The sequence below is a fragment of the Ranitomeya imitator genome, chromosome 1, assembly GCF_032444005.1.
Source record: "Ranitomeya imitator isolate aRanImi1 chromosome 1, aRanImi1.pri, whole genome shotgun sequence".
Classification (NCBI taxonomy): domain Eukaryota; kingdom Metazoa; phylum Chordata; class Amphibia; order Anura; family Dendrobatidae; genus Ranitomeya; species Ranitomeya imitator.
In genome coordinates, this window is record NC_091282.1 from 17,003,742 (window position 1) to 17,024,655 (window position 20,914).

At 51.5% G+C, this 20,914-nt stretch overlaps 1 protein-coding gene across 1 annotated transcript in view; it reads left to right on the forward strand.

Annotated features, from left to right (window-relative positions):
• Positions 1-4,296: 4,296 nt before the first annotated feature.
• Positions 4,297-20,914, forward strand: part of LOC138658395 (oocyte zinc finger protein XlCOF22-like) — a 45,908-nt gene continuing 29,290 nt past the window's right edge. The window contains exons 1-3 of the mRNA XM_069745838.1: positions 4,297-4,414; positions 5,690-5,836; positions 6,139-6,318. Of these exons, the coding sequence (XP_069601939.1) occupies positions 5,747-5,836; positions 6,139-6,318 (270 nt within the window). The 5' untranslated portion in view covers positions 4,297-4,414; positions 5,690-5,746. The remainder of the gene's footprint in view (positions 4,415-5,689; positions 5,837-6,138; positions 6,319-20,914) is intronic.

The following is a 20,914-nucleotide window of genomic DNA, read 5'->3' on the forward strand; positions in this document are numbered from 1 at the left end:
ACCGAAATGCTATCATTAAAAACGTCATCTCGGCATGCAAAAAATAAGCCCTCAACCGACCCCAGATCACGAAAAATGGAGACGCTACGAGTATCGGAAAATGGCGCAATTTTTTTTAGCAAAGCTTGGAATTTTTTTTCACCACTTAGGTAAAAAATAACCTAGTCATGTTAGGTGTCTATGAACTCGTACTGACCTGGAGAATCATAATGTCAGGTCAGTTTTAGCATTTAGTGAACCTAGCAAAAAAGCCAAACAAAAAACAAGTGTGGGACTGCACTTTTTTTGCAATTTCACCGCACTTGGAATTTTTTTCCCGTTTTCTAGTACACGACATGCTAAAACCAATGATGTCGTTCAAAAGTACATCTCGTCCCGCAAAAAATAAGCCCTCACATGGCCAAATTGACGGAAAAATAAAAAAGTTATGGCTCTGGGAAGGAGGGGAGTGAAAAACGAACACGAAAAAATGAAAAATCCCAAGGTCATGAAGGGGTTAAAAATCCAGCGTGATTCAGATTGTAATAACAACTTCCTTGGACAGCCTCCTCTATCGGAGAAGACTACCCTTTCCAGCCCAACCACCCGTGTATTAACTGGAGTTAAAGTTTTCCCCTTCAGGAGATCACTCGATGCCAAATTAATGGTTGAAAAGTGCTTCTGGACCCTACGTCGCAGCTCCTGAGATGTCTGGCCTACATACCCCTTATGGCATGGACAAATTAAGGCGTAGATGACATAATTTGTTTTACAATTGATATAATTTTTGCAGCTTATGTCTCTTGCCATCAATGGGATTGATAAAACAATCCCTGGAGGAGCCCATGTGGGAGCAAATATTGCAATCACCACAGGCAAAAGATCCCCTGAGCGATATCCCATGGTTAAATCTGGTAGTCTATAGTGGCTACTGATCGAGAGATCCCTCAAATTGGGAGCTCTCCTTGCCACAAGAAGTGGCCGTTCACCAATGGTTTTAGATGTATTCAGGTCCGATGTCAAAATGCCCCAATGTTTTTGCAAAATAGATCTCACTTGTGACCAATGAGTGTTATAACTAGTTATAAAACGAGGGCCACAGTCCCGTACCTTATTTCCTACGCTCAATAGGGATTCCTGCGTATGGACCATAGAGAAACTCCTTTGGGGATAATTTCTTTATCTGAAGCGAGTAGTGAGCTTCAAAGCCTCAGAACGAAAATCTTCATCACGCGTACAGTTCCTTCTAGTCCTTAGGAATTGACCAGTAGGTACCCCATATTTTGTATGCCAAGGATGAAAACTCCTAAAATCCAATAAACTGTTCGTTGCTGTTGGCTTGCGGTACAGCCTAGTAGAAATCGAACCATTATTCAGCAGGACTTGTAAATCCATACAGTTAACTGAGGAGGAAGACATGGAGTATATCAAAAAGATATTATACGGGTTGTCATTCAATAATTCAATAAACCCCCGACATTCCTCCTCCATCCCTAAAGAGATGAAAAAAAAATCATCAATAAAGCGCACCTTATCCTTGAATAGATCCAGTTGATAAACCTTGGTGACCTCCCACCAACCAAAAAAAAAGGTTGGCCAGGGCCGGGGCATACCTGGCCCCCATGGTCACACCCAATGTCTGGAGATAGTATGCCCTATCAAATAAAAAATAGTTATGTTTTAATGCAAATTCCAACAGGTCCACAATCAAAGAATCATGCATTCTTTCCGAATGCCCCAGTTGATCCAAAAAAATGTAGAACAGCTGCAATCCCATCATGGGCAATATTGGAATAAAGGGCTTCCACATCGCATGTGACCAGAAACACTTCTGATGTCAACGTAATGTCTCCACAATTCCTAATAAAGTGGGAGGAATCCTGTATGAAAGAGGGTAGATTTCTAACCAAGGGCTGCAAAAAATAATCCACATATATGCAAACTTTTTCACAGAGACTGCCAATGCTGGCCACCATGGGGCGACCAGGAGTGTTGTGAATTCTGCTTTTGGGCTCCCTCCAGTGGTTGTAGATGGTAATGCAGTTGTCCCTGGGCTGCAGTCTTGGACAGGTGTATCTGCTAATTGCAATTCTGACTGGGGTATTTAGGTATGCAGGACTCTTTAGTCCTGGCCAGTTGTCAATGTTTCTTGGGAAGTGTTGGATCTCTGCCTGGCCTCTCCTGCTTAGCTGCCAATTCAGCAAAGATAAGTGTCTGTTTCTTTTCCTGAGGCACACGCTTATATTTTGTGCTATTCATTTGTTTTCTTTAGTCCAGCTTAGACTGTGTCAGAGTTTTCTCAGTCTGGTTGGATTATCTGGAGTTGCAGATATACGCTCCACACCTTTAGTTAGGTGGTGGAGTTTTCGTATTTTCTGCTGTGGATATTTTTAAAAGGATTTTTATGCTGACCGCTTAGTATCCTGTCCTATCCTTTCCTATTTAGCTAGAAGTGGCCTCCTTTGCTAAATCCTGTTTTCTGCCTGCGTGTGTCTTTTCCTCTACAACTCAGTCATTATTTGTGGGGGGCTGCCTATTCTTTGGGGTTCTGCTCTGAGGCAAGGTAGAATTCCTATTTCCATGTATAGGGGTATTAAGTCCTCCGGCTGTGTCGAGGTGTCTAGGTTTTGTTAGGCACACCCCACGGCTACTTCTAGTTGCGGTGTTAAGATCAGGGTTTGCGGTGAGTATAGTTACCACCTACTCCAGTAGAAGTTTTCATGTTGCTCCAAGGTCATCTGAGCATAACACAGGAGGTTTACAAAGATCCTTGTGGACCTTGGGCAGCATGTAAAAAGTAGCTGTTATTGGATGCTCAACCCATAAAAAGTCAAATTCCTGGTTATTGATGATGCCCAGACCCTTAGCCCTCTCAAGAAGGTTCCTAAGTCTGACAGAAACCCCCCCGTAGGGTCAGATGGTGGTTTCTTATAAAATCTAGTATTGCCCAACTGTCTAGATAGAGGGCATGCAGCTATAAGACCACATTCCCCCCCCCCCCGTCTCCTTAATCAAAAATGCAGGATTAGATTTAAGACTAGTAATCTCCCGTTTCTCCTCAGATTATCAGGTAGAGATGAATGAGGACACAGCAAAAGAATTTCTTTCTTGACTTGATCTGCACGAAATCGCAACTTGTTGCGTTCGGCGCACCATCAAAACGACGCATGCGGTGGCATAGCCTGCGTGCCCAATGTTAAAGATAGGGTGCGCACGCCGCCATAGGCGGAGCTGAATGAAGAGGCGCGGCAGTGGGCGGAGCTTAATGGAGGAAGTCCGCATCCCTCCGGCTAAACGCTAGTGTGAAACTAGCCTTACTTGTTGCTGGTCCTTTCCTCGTGTTTTTCTTGCGTTTGTCTGTGCAGTGGCCGCAGTGTGAACATCGCCTTACACTGTGCACATGTTCCGCTGATCGTCCGGGTTTCGCTGTAGCTTCTTGCACTCTGTATAACGCGGGGTGCGGCCCCTGAGCTCTTCCACCTGCGCAGCTCCCCACAGACGGCGGCTTATCCGGCTCTGTCCTCCTCCATGACACATGGTGCGGGGTCAGTGCAGAGGTCAGGGCGTCCGCTGGGGTCACCGTGACAACGCCAGACACGGAGCGGGAGCGACTGCAGCGAGGACGACTGAAACCTCATGTGAGACCCTTCATGTCCACCATAAAAGCCCCCACAGAGGGTCTCCAGCACACGGCTGATAACAGAGAACAACAGATATCTATAACATACAGGAAAGATATAAACCTTCACACCGTGGTCGCCAGCAGATAGAAACAGACGTAGATGTGAGAGTCCTCGGGGGCTGATACCTTTTAATGACGAACTGAAAAGATGGAGACAAATCGCAGCTTCCGAGGCTCCTCCAGCCTCTTCATCAGGCGGAGAATAACAGGAAGTGTGAAGAGTCACATCCTACACAGGACACAGGAGTAATGGCGGGAAGAAGAGCGAGCAGTGAGGGAGACACAGGCATTCCTGCACCACAGCTCTCCTGAGCCCCGCCCCCTGATCACATGGCGGTGACGTCACCACAGCTCCTTCACCACTTCTCTCCTGAGCCCCGCCCCCTGATCACATGACGGTGACGTCACCACAGGTCCTGCACCACAGCTCTCCTGAGCCCCGCCCCCTGATCACATGGCGGTGACGTCACCACAGGTCCTTCACCACTTCTCTCCTGAGCCACGCCCCCTGATCACATGACGGTGACGTCACCACAGCTCCTTCACCTCTTCTCTACCGCAGCCCCGCCCCCTGATCACATGACGGTGACGTCACCACAGGTCCTTCACCTCTTCTCTCCTGAGCCCCGCCCCCTGATCACATGACGGTGACGTCACCACAGGTCCTTCCGCTCTCAGTGCAGCAGCTCCGTCCTGGTTGTGTGCAGCTCGTGTTCTCTGGTGTCAGCCAGCAGCAGATTTCCCGCCATTCCGGTGAGATTACAGGAGGGTTTGTTGTAAATCTGTGAGAGGAGAGTGTGGGGTGAGATCAGAGCTGTTCCTGTGGAGGCTCCTGCTCCCTGTGACTGCGGCTCCTCAGTGTTGGGGACGGGCAGCATTGTATGGGGGATAAACTCAAACTCACAGACAAAGCATGGGTTTTCTATGCTACATAATATCCTTGTGGTTGATAATATCTACCCATGAAATACTGACAGAGTGAGTGTATACTCCCAACACACATATATACCATCAAAAAATGGAGTTCCATACACAACATAAAAAATATATAAAGTTTATTGTAAACATCTATATATATATATAATTGTCTAAGGGTTTTTCCGTCTGTCTGTCTGTCCAGGAAATCCCGCGTCTCTGATTGGTCGAGGCTGCCAGGCCTCGACCAATCAGCGACGGGCACAGTGTGCCGCGAATTCTGGAATCATCATTGTCCATATACTACGGGGACATGCATATTCTAGAATACCCGATGCGTTAGAATCGGGCCACAATCTAGTACAACTATAATTCCAAATAAATACTAATTGAAGAAACAGAAAAGAAGAGGCCCTAGTACAAATCAAGTGAGACCTGGGCACAAACATCACTGAGCAGAATCATGGTATGAGTGATGTATCATTAATAATCATATGAATAACCAATGCATGCCGCAAACATCATAACATGGTGCACAAATTAACCCAATCAGCTCCTGAACTAGACTGTCAGGCTATGTGCACACGTCAGGATTTTTTCCTGGCAAAATCCTGAGAATTCTGCCAGAAATCCACGTGCTTTTTTCGCGCGGAATTTGCGCGGTTTTTTGCGTTTTTTTTTTTTTTTCCGGAATGACCTTTTTGATAGGAAATCAAGATAGAGCATGTCCGGATTTTTTGCGGTATGCGTTTTTTTGCGGATTAAAACGCTACCATATGCACAAAAAATGCGGAATGCATTCTAAAAGATAGGATGCATAATGTTAGCGTTTTTTTACCGGATTTATATCGTTTTTATGGCAAAATTCCACTAAAAATCCTGACGTGTGCACATACCCTTAAACAAGTCCCCTCAGGTTATTATATAGACCGGTGCCGTTACTGAGGGAAATACATATAGAGCCATTCAACTAGAACGGGAGCTTACCCATAGTGAGTGTGATGTGATGCCCAGGGACCGGATCCGGTCCTGATAAATGTTGATATTTGGCAGAATTTAGTGATTGTCGTTCTGTCGTCCCCGGTGATTTCCATCTTCTCCTTCATCATGAAGACGCCGGCAGGACGAGATCCCTCCAGCTGATCCAGTGCTCGTCCCTCCTCCTCCTGAATGACCCCGAGGATGGACGAGGACAGGGATGAGACCACCAGAAGATTATCCCACTTCGCCCTGGAGATCATCTCCCTGCTGAGCGGAGAGGTAACTCCTCTACATTTCTATCAGCTTTATTGTGTTCTGTGACAAGTCCGACATCCAGAATAGAGAGAAGGATTCTTTACTGTAAGAGCAGTGATTGTGTGGAGCTCTCTGCCCGGAGGAGTTGTCATGGGGATTCCCTATAAGAGCTGTAGAGGGGCCGGGATGTCTGTCCGGAGGGGAATAATATTCCCGGTTATGGCCCCAGATTACTGGAGACGGTTATTGATCCCGGGATTTCTACTGATTGTCAGATCTGGAGTCGGGAAGGAATCTTCTCCCTAAGTGTCTCTCTCCATACACAGGATTACACAATAGTGAGGAAGACACCGGGGGACGGTGTGACTCCCATCATCCATCTCCAGGAGTCAGGAGGGCGGAGCCCGGGCCCCATCACAGAGCCTCCCCCGCACTCCCTGCTACATGAGAGGAACAAGAAGATCCTGGAGCTCAGCAACAAGATGATTGAGCTGCTGAGCGGAGAGGTGACTGCTGGGAGATTATACAGCACTGGAGGATTCTGGGTGATGAGCGGAGAGGTGACTGCTGGGACATTATACAGGACTGGAGGATTCTGGGTGATGAGCGGAGAGGTGACTGCTGGGACATTATACAGCACTGGAGGATTCTGGGTGATGAGCGGAGAGGTGACTGCTGGGACATTATACAGCACTGGAGGATTCTGGGGGATGAGCGGAGAGGTGACTGCTGGGACATTATACAGCACTGGAGGATTCTGGGTGATGAGCGGAGAGGTGACTGCTGGGACATTATACAGCACTGGAGGATTCTGGGTGATGAGCGGAGAGGTGACTGCTGGGACATTATACAGCACTGGAGGATTCTGGGTGATGAGCGGAGAGGTGACTGCTGGGACATTATACAGCACTGGAGGATTCTGGGTGATGAGCGGAGAGGTGACTGCTGGGACATTATACAGCACTGGAGGATTCTGGGTGATGAGCGGAGAGGTGACTGCTGGGACATTATACAGCACTGGAGGATTCTGGGTGATGAGCGGAGAGGTGACTGCTGGGACATTATACAGCACTGGAGGATTCTGGGTGATGAGCGGAGAGGTGACTGCTGGGACATTATACAGCACTGGAGGATTCTGGGTGATGAGCGGAGAGGTGACTGCTGGGACATTATACAGCACTGGAGGATTCTGGGTGATGAGCGGAGAGGTGACTGCTGGGACATTATACAGCACTGGAGGATTCTGGGTGACGAGCGGAGAGGTGACTGCTGGGACATTATACAGCACTGGAGGATTCTGGGTGATGAGCGGAGAGGTGACTGCTGGGACATTATACAGCACTGGAGGATTCTGGGTGATGAGCAGAGAGGTGACTGCTGGGACATTATACAGCACTGGAGGATTCTGGGTGATAAGCGGAGAGGTGACTGCTGGGACATTATACAGCACTGGAGGATTCTGGGTGATGAGCGGAGAGGTGACTGCTGGGACATTATACAGGACTGGAGGATTCTGGGTGATGAGCGGAGAGGTGACTGCTGGGACATTATACAGGACTGGAGGATTCTGGGTGATGAGCGGAGAGGTGACTGCTGGGACATTATACAGCACTGGAGGATTCTGGGTGATAAGCGGAGAGGTGACTGCTGGGACATTATACAGCACTGGAGGATTCTGGGTGATGAGCGGAGAGGTGACTGCTGGGACATTATACAGCACTGGAGGATTCTGGGTGATGAGCGGAGAGGTGACTGCTGGGACATTATACAGCACTGGAGGATTCTGGGTGATGAGTGGAGAGGTGACTGCTGGGACATTATACAGGACTGGAGGATTCTGGGTGATGAGGGGAGAGGTGACTGCTGGGACATTATACAGCACTGGAGGATTCTGGGTGATGAGCGGAGAGGTGACTGCTGGGACATTATACAGCACTGGAGGATTCTGGGTGATGAGCGGAGAGGTGACTGCTGGGACATTATACAGCACTGGAGGATTCTGGGTGATGAGCGGAGAGGTGACTGCTGGGACATTATACAGCACTGGAGGATTCTGGGTGATGAGCGGAGAGGTGACTGCTGGGACATTATACAGCACTGGAGGATTCTGGGTGATGAGCGGAGAGGTGACTGCTGGGACATTATACAGCACTGGAGGATTCTGGGTGATGAGCGGAGAGGTGACTGCTGGGACATTATACAGCACTGGAGGATTCTGGGTGATGAGTGGAGAGGTGACTGCTGGGACATTATACAGGACTGGAGGATTCTGGGTGATGAGGGGAGAGGTGACTGCTGGGACATTATACAGCACTGGAGGATTCTGGGTGATGAGCGGAGAGGTGACTGCTGGGACATTATACAGGACTGGAGGATTCTGGGTGATGAGCGGAGAGGAGACTGCTGGGAGATTATACAGGACTGGAGGATTCTGGGTGATGAGCGGAGAGGTGACTGCTGGGACATTATACAGGACTGGGGGATTCTGGGTGATGAGCGGAGAGGTGACTGCTGGGACATTATACAGGACTGGAGGATTCTGGGTGATGTGCGGAGAGGTGACTGCTGGGACATTATACAGGACTGGGGGATTCTGGGTGATGAGCGGAGAGGTGACTGCTGGGAGATTATACAGGACTGGAGGATTCTGGGTGATGAGCGGAGAGGTGACTGCTGGGACATTATACAGGACTGGAGGATTCTGGGTGATGAGCGGAGAGGAGACTGCTGGGAGATTATACAGGACTGGAGGATTCTGGGTGATGAGCGGAGAGGTGACTGCTGGGAGATTATACAGGACTGGAGGATTCTGGGTGATGAGCGGAGAGGTGACTGCTGGGACATTATACAGGACTGGAGGATTCTGGGTGATGAGCGGAGAGGAGACTGCTGGGAGATTATACAGGACTGGAGGATTCTGGGTGATGAGCGGAGAGGTGACTGCTGGGACATAATACAGGACTGGAGGATTCTGGGGGATGAGCGAAGAGGTGACTGCTGGGACATTATACAGGACTGGAGGATTCTGGGGGATGAGCGGAGAGGTGACTGCTGGGACATTATACAGGACTGGAGGATTCTGGGTGATGAGTGGAGAGGTGACTGCTGGGACATTATACAGCACTGGAGGATTCTGGGTGATGAGCGGAGAGGTGACTGCTGGGACATTATACAGGACTGGAGGATTCTGGGTGATGAGCGGAGAGGAGACTGCTGGGAGATTATACAGGACTGGAGGATTCTGGGTGATGAGCGGAGAGGTGACTGCTGGGAGATTATACAGCACTGGAGGATTCTGGGTGATGAGCGGAGAGGTGACTGCTGGGAGATTATACAGGACTGGAGGATTCTGGGTGATGAGCGGAGAGGTGACTGCTGGGACATTATACAGGACTGGGGGATTCTGGGTGATGAGCGGAGAGGTGTCTGCTGGGAGATTATACAGGACTGGAGGATTCTGGGTGATGAGCGGAGAGGTGACTGCTGGGACATTATACAGCACTGGAGGATTCTGGGTGATGAGCGGAGAGGTGACTGCTGGGACATTATACAGCACTGGAGGATTCTGGGTGATGAGCGGAGAGATGACTGCTGGGAGATTATACAGGACTGGAGGATTCTGGGTGATGAGCGGAGAGGTGACTGCTGGGAGATTATACAGGACTGGAGGATTCTGGGTGATGAGCGGAGAGGTGACTGCTGGGACATAATACAGGACTGGAGGATTCTGGGGGATGAGCGGAGAGGTGACTGATGGGACATTATACCAGACTGGAGGATTCTGGGTGATGAGCGGAGAGGTGACTGCTGGGAGATTATACAGCACTGGAGGATTCTGGGTGATGAGCGGAGAGGTGACTGCTGGGACATTATACAGCACTGGAGGATTCTGGGTGATGAGCGGAGAGGTGACTGCTGGGACATTATACAGCACTGGAGGATTCTGGGTGATGAGCGGAGAGGTGACTGCTGGGACATTATACAGGACTGGAGGATTCTGGGTGATGAGCGGAGAGGTGACTGCTGGGAGATTATACAGGACTGGAGGATTCTGGGTGATGAGCGGAGAGGTGACTGCTGGGAGATTATACAGGACTGGAGGATTCTGGGTGATGAGCGGAGAGGTGACTGCTGGGACATTATACAGGACTGGAGGATTCTGGGTGATGAGCGGAGAGGTGACTGCTGGGACATTATACAGGACTGGAGGATTCTGGGTGATGAGCGGAGAGGTGACTGCTGGGAGATTATACAGGACTGGAGGATTCTGGGTGATGAGCGGAGAGGTGACTGCTGGGAGATTATACAGGACTGGAGGATTCTGGGTGATGAGCGGAGAGATGACTGCTGGGAGATTATACAGCACTGGAGGATTCTGGGTGATGAGCGGAGAGGTGACTGCTGGGACATTATACAGTACAGCACTGGAGGATTCTGGGTGATGAGCGGAGAGGTGACTGCTGGGACATTATACAGGACTGGAGGATTCTGGGTGATGAGCGGAGAGGTGACTGCTGGGACATTATACAGGACAGCACTGGGGGATTCTGGGTGATGAGCGGAGAGGTGACTGCTGGGACATTATACAGGACAGCACTGGGGGATTCTGGGTGATGAGCGGAGAGGTGACTGCTGGGACATTATACAGCACTGGAGGATTCTGGGTGATGAGCGGAGAGGTGACTGCTGGGACATTATACAGGACAGCACTGGGGGATTCTGGGTGATGAGCGGAGAGGTGACTGCTGGGACATTATACAGCACTGGAGGATTCTGGGGGATGAGCGAAGAGGTGACTGCTGGGACATTATACAGGACTGGAGGATTCTGGGTGATGAGTGGAGAGGTGACTGCTGGGACATTATACAGGACTGGAGGATTCTGGGGGATGAGCGGAGAGGTGACTGCTGGGACATTATACAGGACTGGAGGATTCTGGGTGATGAGTGGAGAGGTGACTGCTGGGACATTATACAGCACTGGAGGATTCTGGGTGATGAGCGGAGAGGTGACTGCTGGGACATTATACAGGACTGGAGGATTCTGGGTGATGAGCGGAGAGGAGACTGCTGGGAGATTATACAGGACTGGAGGATTCTGGGTGATGAGCGGAGAGGTGACTGCTGGGAGATTATACAGCACTGGAGGATTCTGGGTGATGAGCGGAGAGGTGACTGCTGGGAGATTATACAGGACTGGAGGATTCTGGGTGATGAGCGGAGAGGTGACTGCTGGGACATTATACAGGACTGGGGGATTCTGGGTGATGAGCGGAGAGGTGTCTGCTGGGAGATTATACAGGACTGGAGGATTCTGGGTGATGAGCGGAGAGGTGACTGCTGGGACATTATACAGCACTGGAGGATTCTGGGTGATGAGCGGAGAGGTGACTGCTGGGACATTATACAGCACTGGAGGATTCTGGGTGATGAGCGGAGAGATGACTGCTGGGAGATTATACAGGACTGGAGGATTCTGGGTGATGAGCGGAGAGGTGACTGCTGGGAGATTATACAGGACTGGAGGATTCTGGGTGATGAGCGGAGAGGTGACTGCTGGGACATAATACAGGACTGGAGGATTCTGGGGGATGAGCGGAGAGGTGACTGATGGGACATTATACCAGACTGGAGGATTCTGGGTGATGAGCGGAGAGGTGACTGCTGGGAGATTATACAGCACTGGAGGATTCTGGGTGATGAGCGGAGAGGTGACTGCTGGGACATTATACAGCACTGGAGGATTCTGGGTGATGAGCGGAGAGGTGACTGCTGGGACATTATACAGCACTGGAGGATTCTGGGTGATGAGCGGAGAGGTGACTGCTGGGACATTATACAGGACTGGAGGATTCTGGGTGATGAGCGGAGAGGTGACTGCTGGGAGATTATACAGGACTGGAGGATTCTGGGTGATGAGCGGAGAGGTGACTGCTGGGAGATTATACAGGACTGGAGGATTCTGGGTGATGAGCGGAGAGGTGACTGCTGGGACATTATACAGGACTGGAGGATTCTGGGTGATGAGCGGAGAGGTGACTGCTGGGACATTATACAGGACTGGAGGATTCTGGGTGATGAGCGGAGAGGTGACTGCTGGGAGATTATACAGGACTGGAGGATTCTGGGTGATGAGCGGAGAGGTGACTGCTGGGAGATTATACAGGACTGGAGGATTCTGGGTGATGAGCGGAGAGATGACTGCTGGGAGATTATACAGCACTGGAGGATTCTGGGTGATGAGCGGAGAGGTGACTGCTGGGACATTATACAGTACAGCACTGGAGGATTCTGGGTGATGAGCGGAGAGGTGACTGCTGGGACATTATACAGGACTGGAGGATTCTGGGTGATGAGCGGAGAGGTGACTGCTGGGACATTATACAGGACAGCACTGGGGGATTCTGGGTGATGAGCGGAGAGGTGACTGCTGGGACATTATACAGGACTGGAGGATTCTGGGTGATGAGCGGAGAGGTGACTGCTGGGACATTATACAGGACAGCACTGGAGGATTCTGGGTGATGAGCGGAGAGGTGACTGCTGGGACATTATACAGGACTGGAGGATTCTGGGTGATGAGTGGAGAGGTGACTGCTGGGACATTATACAGGACTGGAGGATTCTGGGTGATGAGCGGAGAGGTGACTGCTGGGACATTATACAGCACTGGAGGATTCTGGGTGATGAGCGGAGAGGTGACTGCTGGGACATTATACAGCACTGGAGGATTCTGGGTGATGAGCGGAGAGGTGACTGCTGGGACATTATACAGGACTGGAGGATTCTGGGTGATGAGAGGAGAGGTGACTGCTGGGACATTATACAGGACTGGAGGATTCTGGGTGATGAGAGGAGAGGTGACTGCTGGGACATTATACAGCACTGGAGGATTCTGGGTGATGAGCGGAGAGGTGACTGCTGGGACATTATACAGGACTGGAGAATTCTGGGTGATGAGCGGAGAGGTGACTGCTGGGACATTATACAGCACTGGAGGATTCTGGGTGATGAGCGGAGAGGTGACTGCTGGGACATTATACAGCACTGGAGGATTCTGGGTGATGAGCGGAGAGGTGACTGCTGGGACATTATACAGGACTGGAGAATTCTGGGTGATGAGCGGAGAGGTGACTGCTGGGACATTATACAGGACTGGAGGATTCTGGGTGATGAGCGGAGAGGTGACTGCTGGGACATTATACAGCACTGGAGGATTCTGGGTGATGAGCGGAGAGGTGACTGCTGGGAGATTATACAGGACTGGAGGATTCTGGGTGATGAGCGGAGAGGTGACTGCTGGGACATTATACAGGACTGGAGGATTCTGGGTGATGAGCGGAGAGGTGACTGCTGGGACATTATACAGCACTGGAGGATTCTGGGTGATGAGCGGAGAGGTGACTGCTGGGAGATTATACAGCACTGGAGGATTCTGGGTGATGAGTGGAGAGGTGACTGCTGGGACATTATACAGCACTGGAGGATTCTGGGTGATGAGCGGAGAGGTGACTGCTGGGAGATTATACAGCACTGGAGGATTCTGGGTGATGAGCGGAGAGGTGACTGCTGGGACATTATACAGGACTGGAGGATTCTGGGTGATGAGCAGAGAGGTGACTGCTGGGACATTATACAGCACTGGAGGATTCTGGGTGATGAGCGGAGAGGTGACTGCTGGGACATTATACTGCACTGGAGGATTCTGGGTGATGAGCGGAGAGGTGACTGCTGGGATATTATACAGGACTGGAGAATTCTGGGTGATGAGCGGTGAGGTGACTGCTGGGACATTATACAGGACTGGAGAATTCTGGGTGATGAGCGGAGAGGTGACTGCTGGGACATTATACAGGACTGGAGGATTCTGGGTGATGAGTGGAGAGGTGACTGCTGGGACATTATACAGCACTGGAGGATTCTGGGTGATGAGCGGAGAGGTGACTGCTGGGACATTATACAGCACTGGAGGATTCTGGGTGATGAGCGGAGAGGTGACTGCTGGGACATTATACAGGACAGCACTGGAGGATTCTGGGTGATGAGCGGAGAGGTGACTGCTGGGACATTATACCAGACTGGAGGATTCTGGGTGATGAGCGGAGAGGTGACTGCTGGGAGATTATACAGCACTGGAGGATTCTGGGTGATGAGCGGAGAGGTGACTGCTGGGACATTATACAGGACTGGAGGATTCTGGGTGATGAGCGGAGAGGTGACTGCTGGGACATTATACAGCACTGGGGGATTCTGGGTGATGAGCGGAGAGGTGACTGCTGGGACATTATACAGGACTGGAGGATTCTGGGTGATGAGCGGAGAGGTGACTGCTGGGACATTATACAGCACTGGAGGATTCTGGGTGATGAGTGGAGAGGTGACTGCTGGGACATTATACAGCACTGGAGGATTCTGGGTGATGAGTGGAGAGGTGACTGCTGGGACATTATACAGGACTGGAGGATTCTGGGTGATGAGTGGAGAGGTGACTGCTGGGACATTATACAGCACTGGAGGATTCTGGGTGATGAGTGGAGAGGTGACTGCTGGGACATTATACAGGACTGGAGGATTCTGGGTGATGAGCGGAGAGGTGACTGCTGGGACATTATACAGCACTGGAGGATTCTGGGTGATGAGCGGAGAGGTGACTGCTGGGACATTATACAGCACTGGAGGATTCTGGGTGATGAGCGGAGAGGTGACTGCTGGGACATTATACAGGACTGGAGGATTCTGGGTGATGAGGAGAGGTGACTGCTGGGAGATTATACAGCACTGGAGGATTCTGGGTGATGAGTGGAGAGGTGACTGCTGGGAGATTATACAGCACTGGAGGATTCTGGGTGATGAGCGGAGAGGTGACTGCTGGGAAATTATACAGCACTGGAGGATTCTGGGTGATGAGTGGAGAGGTGACTGCTGGGAGATTATACAGCACTGGAGGATTCTGGGTGATGAGCGGAGAGGTGACTGCTGTGACATTATACAGGACTGGAGGATTCTGGGTGATGAGCGGAGAGGTGACTGCTGGGACATTATACAGGACTGGAGGATTCTGGGTGATGAGCGGAGAGGTGACTGCTGGGACATTATACAGCACTGGAGGATTCTGGGTGATGAGCGGAGAGGTGACTGCTGGGACATTATACAGCACTGGAGGATTCTGGGTGATGAGCGGAGAGGTGACTGCTGGGACATTACACAGCACTGGAGGATTCTGGGTGATGAGCGGAGAGGTGACTGCTGGGACATTACACAGCACTGGAGGATTCTGGGTGATGAGCGGAGAGGTGACTGCTGGGAGATTATACAGGACTGGAGGATTCTGGGTGATGAGCGGAGAGGTGACTGCTGGGACATTATACAGTACTGGAGGATTCTGGGTGATGAGCGGAGAGGTGACTGCTGGGAGATTATGCAGGACTGGAGGATTCTGGGTGATGAGCGGAGAGGTGACTGCTGGGACATTATACAGGACTGGAGGATTCTGGGTGATGAGCGGAGAGGTGACTGCTGGGAGATTATACAGGACTGGAGGATTCTGGGTGATGAGCGGAGAGGTGACTGCTGGGACATTACACAGCACTGGAGGATTCTGGGTGATGAGCGGAGAGGTGACTGCTGGGAGATTATACAGGACTGGAGGATTCTGGGTGATGAGCGGAGAGGTGACTGCTGGGACATTATACAGGACTGGAGGATTCTGGGTGATGAGCGGAGAGGAGACTGCTGGGAGATTATACAGGACTGGAGGATTCTGGGTGATGAGCGGAGAGGTGACTGCTGGGACATTATACAGCACTGGAGGATTCTGGGTGATGAGCGGAGAGGTGACTGCTGGGACTTTATACAGCACTGGAGGATTCTGGGTGATGAGCGGAGAGGTGACTGCTGGGACATTATACAGGACTGGAGGATTCTGGGTGATGAGTGGAGAGGTGACTGCTGGGACATTATACAGGACTGGAGGATTCTGGGTGATGAGCGGAGAGGAGACTGCTGGGAGATTATACAGGACTGGAGGATTCTGGGTGATGAGCGGAGAGGTGACTGCTGGGACATTATACAGGACTGGAGGATTCTGGGTGATGAGCGGAGAGGAGACTGCTGGGAGATTATACAGGACTGGAGGATTCTGGGTGATGAGCGGAGAGGTGACTGCTGGGACATTATACAGCACTGGAGGATTCTGGGTGATGAGCGGAGAGGTGACTGCTGGGACTTTATACAGCACTGGAGGATTCTGGGTGATGAGCGGAGAGGTGACTGCTGGGACATTATACAGGACTGGAGGATTCTGGGTGATGAGCGGAGAGGTGACTGCTGGGACATTATACAGCACTGGAGGATTCTGGGTGATGAGCGGAGAGGTGACTGCTGGGACATTATACAGCACTGGAGGATTCTGGGTGATGAGCGGAGAGGTGACTGCTGGGATATTATACAGGACTGGAGGATTCTGGGTGATGAGTGGAGAGGTGACTGCTGGGACATTATACAGCACTGGAGGATTCTGGGTGATGAGCGGAGAGGTGACTGCTGGGACATTATACAGCACTGGAGGATTCTGGGTGATGAGCGGAGAGGTGACTGCTGGGACTTTATACAGCACTGGAGGATTCTGGGTGATGAGCGGAGAGGTGACTGCTGGGATATTATACAGGACTGGAGGATTCTGGGTGATGAGTGGAGAGGTGACTGCTGGGACATTATACAGGACTGGAGGATTCTGGGTGATGAGCGGAGAGGTGACTGCTGGACATTATACAGCACTGGAGGATTCTGGGTGATGAGCGGAGAGGTGACTGCTGGGACATTATACAGCACTGGAGGATTCTGGGTGATGAGCGGAGAGGTGACTGCTGGGACATTATACAGGACTGGAGAATTCTGGGTGATGAGCGGAGAGGTGACTGCTGGGACATTATACAGGACTGGAGGATTCTGGGTGATGAGTGGAGAGGTGACTGCTGGGACATTATACAGCACTGGAGGATTCTGGGTGATGTGCGGAGAGGTGACTGCTGGGACATTATACAGGACTGGAGGATTCTGGGTGATGAGCGGAGAGGTGACTGCTGGGACATTATACAGGACTGGAGGATTCTGGGTGATGAGCGGAGAGGTGACTGCTGGGACATTATACAGGACTGGAGAATTCTGGGTGATGAGCGGAGAGGTGACTGCTGGGACATTATACAGGACTGGAGGATTCTGGGTGATGAGTGGAGAGGTGACTGCTGGGACATTATACAGGACTGGGGGATTCTGGGTGATGAGCGGAGAGGTGACTGCTGGGACATTATACAGCACTGGAGGATTCTGGGTGATGAGCGGAGAGGTGACTGCTGGGACATTATACAGCACTGGAGGATTCTGGGTGATGAGCGGAGAGGTGACTGCTGGGACATTATACTGCACTGGAGGATTCTGGGTGATGAGCGGAGAGGTGACTGCTGGGACATTATACAGCACTGGAGGATTCTGGGTGATGAGCGGAGAGGTGACTGCTGGGACATTATACAGCACTGGAGGATTCTGGGTGATGAGCGGAGAGGTGACTGCTGGGACATTATACAGCACTGGAGGATTCTGGGTGATGAGCGGAGAGGTGACTGCTGGGACATTATACAGCTCTGGAGGATTCTGGGTGATCAGCGGAGAGGTGACTGCTGGGACATTATACAGGACAGCACTGGAGGATTCTGGGTGATGAGCGGAGAGGTGACTGCTGGGACATTATACAGCACTGGAGGATTCTGGGTGATGAGCGGAGAGGTGACTGCTGGGAGATTATACAGGACTGGAGGATTCTGGGTGATGAGCGGAGAGGTGACTGCTGGGACATTATACCAGACTGGAGGATTCTGGGTGATGAGCGGAGATGTGACTGCTGGGACATTATACAGGACTGGAGGATTCTGGGTGATGAGCGGAGAGGTGACTGCTGGGACATTATACAGCACTGGGGGATTCTGGGTGATGAGCGGAGAGGTGACTGCTGGGACATTATACAGGACAGCACTGGAGGATTCTGGGTGATGAGCGGAGAGGTGACTGCTGGGACATTATACAGGACTGGAGGATTCTGGGTGATGAGTGGAGAGGTGACTGCTGGGACATTATACAGCACTGGAGGATTCTGGGTGATGAGCGGAGAGGTGACTGCTGGGACATTATACAGGACTGGAGGATTCTGGGTGATGAGCGGAGAGGTGACTGCTGGGACATTATACAGGACTGGAGGATTCTGGGTGATGAGAGGAGAGGTGACTGCTGGGACATTGTACAGTACTGGAGGATTCTGGGTGATGAGCGGAGAGGTGACTGCTGGGACATTATACAGCACTGGAGGATTCTGGGTGATGAGCGGAGAGGTGACTGCTGGGACATTATACAGGACTGGAGGATTCTGGGTGATGAGCGGAGAGGTGACTGCTGGGACATTATACAGGACTGGAGGATTCTGGGTGATGAGGAGAGGTGACTGCTGGGAGATTATACAGCACTGGAGGATTCTGGGTGATGAGTGGAGAGGTGACTGCTGGGAGATTATACAGCACTGGAGGATTCTGGGTGATGAGCGGAGAGGTGACTGCTGGGACATTATACAGCACTGGAGGATTCTGGGTGATGAGTGGAGTGGTGACTGCTGGGACATTATACAGCACTGAGGGATTCTGGGTGATGAGCGGAGAGGTGACTGCTGGGACATTATACAGGACTGGAGGATTCTGGGTGATTAGCAGAGAGGTGACTGCTGGGACATTATACAGGACTGGAGGATTCTGGGTGATGAGAGGTGACTGCTGGGACATTATACAGGACTGGAGGATTCTGGGTGATGAGCGGGGAGGTGACTGCTGGGACATTATACAGGACTGGGGGATTCTGGGTGATGAGCGGAGAGGTGACTGCTGGGACATTATACAGCACTGGAGGATTCTGGGTGATGAGCGGAGAGGTGACTGCTGGGACATTATACAGCACTGGAGGATTCTGGGTGATGAGCGGAGAGGTGACTGCTGGGAGATTATACAGCACTGGAGGATTCTGGGTGATTAGCGGAGAGGTGACTGCTGGGACATTATACAGCACTGGAGGATTCTGGGTGATGAGCGGAGAGGTGACTGCTGGGACATTATACAGGACTGGAGGATTCTGGGTGATGAGCGGAGAGGTGACTGCTGGGACATTATACAGGACTGGAGGATTCTGGGTGATGAGCGGAGAGGTGACTGCTGGGAGATTATACAGCACTGGAGGATTCTGGGTGATGAGCGGAGAGGTGACTGCTGGGACATTATACAGGACTGGAGGATTCTGGGTGATGAGCGGAGAGGTGACTGCTGGGACATTACACAGCACTGGAGGATTCTGGGTGATGAGCGGAGAGGTGACTGCTGGGAGATTATACAGGACTGGAGGATTCTGGGTGATGAGCGGAGAGGTGACTGCTGGGACATTATACAGTACTGGAGGATTCTGGGTGATGAGCGGAGAGGTGACTGCTGGGAGATTATGCAGGACTGGAGGATTCTGGGTGATGAGCGGAGAGGTGACTGCTGGGACATTATACAGGACTGGAGGATTCTGGGTGATGAGCGGAGAGGTGACTGCTGGGAGATTATACAGGACTGGAGGATTCTGGGTGATGAGCGGAGAGGTGACTGCTGGGACATTACACAGCACTGGAGGATTCTGGGTGATGAGCGGAGAGGTGACTGCTGGGAGATTATACAGGACTGGAGGATTCTGGGTGATGAGCGGAGAGGTGACTGCTGGGACATTATACAGTACTGGAGGATTCTGGGTGATGAGCGGAGAGGTGACTGCTGGGAGATTATGCAGGACTGGAGGATTCTGGGTGATGAGCGGAGAGGTGACTGCTGGGACATTATACAGGACTGGAGGATTCTGGGTGATGAGCGGAGAGGTGACTGCTGGGAGATTATACAGGACTGGAGGATTCTGGGTGATGAGCGGAGAGGTGACTGCTGGGACATTACACAGCACTGGAGGATTCTGGGTGATGAGCGGAGAGGTGACTGCTGGGAGATTATACAGGACTGGAGGATTCTGGGTGATGAGCGGAGAGGTGACTGCTGGGACATTATACAGTACTGGAGGATTCTGGGTGATGAGCGGAGAGGTGACTGCTGGGACATTATACAGCGCTGGAGGATTCTGGGTGATGAGCGGAGAGGTGACTGCTGGGACTTTATACAGCACTGGAGGATTCTGGGTGATGAGCGGAGAGGTGACTGCTGGGATATTATACAGGACTGGAGGATTCTGGGTGATGAGTGGAGAGGTGACTGCTGGGACATTATACAGCACTGGAGGATTCTGGGTGATGAGCGGAGAGGTGACTGCTGGGACATTATACAGGACTGGAGGATTCTGGGTGATGAGCGGAGAGGTGACTGCTGGACATTATACAGCACTGGAGGATTCTGGGTGATGAGCGGAGAGGTGACTGCTGGGAGATTATACAGGACTGGAGGATTCTGGGTGATGAGCGGAGAGGTGACTGCTGGGACATTATACAGGACTGGAGGATTCTGGGTGATGAGCGGAGAGGTGACTGCTGGGAGATTATACAGGACTGGAGGATTCTGGGTGATGAGCGGAGAGGTGACTGCTGGGACATTATACAGGACTGGAGGATTCTGGGTGATGAGCGGAGAGGTGACTGCTGGGACATTATACAGCACTGGAGGATTCTGGGTGATGAGCGGAGAGGTGACTGCTGGGAGATTATGCAGGACTGGAGGATTCTGGGTGATGAGCGGAGAGGTGACTGCTGGGACATTATACAGGACTGGAGGATTCTGGGTGATGAGCGGAGAGGTGACTGCTGGGAGATTATACAGCACTGGAGGATTCTGGGTGATGAGCGGAGAGGTGACTGCTGGGACATTATACAGCACTGGAGGATTCTGGGTGATGAGCGGAGAGGTGACTGCTGGGACATTATACAGCACTGGAGGATTCTGGGTGATTAGCGGAGAGGTGACTGCTGGGACATTATACAGCACTGGAGGATTCTGGGTGATGAGCGGAGAGGTGACTGCTGGGACATTATACAGCACTGGAG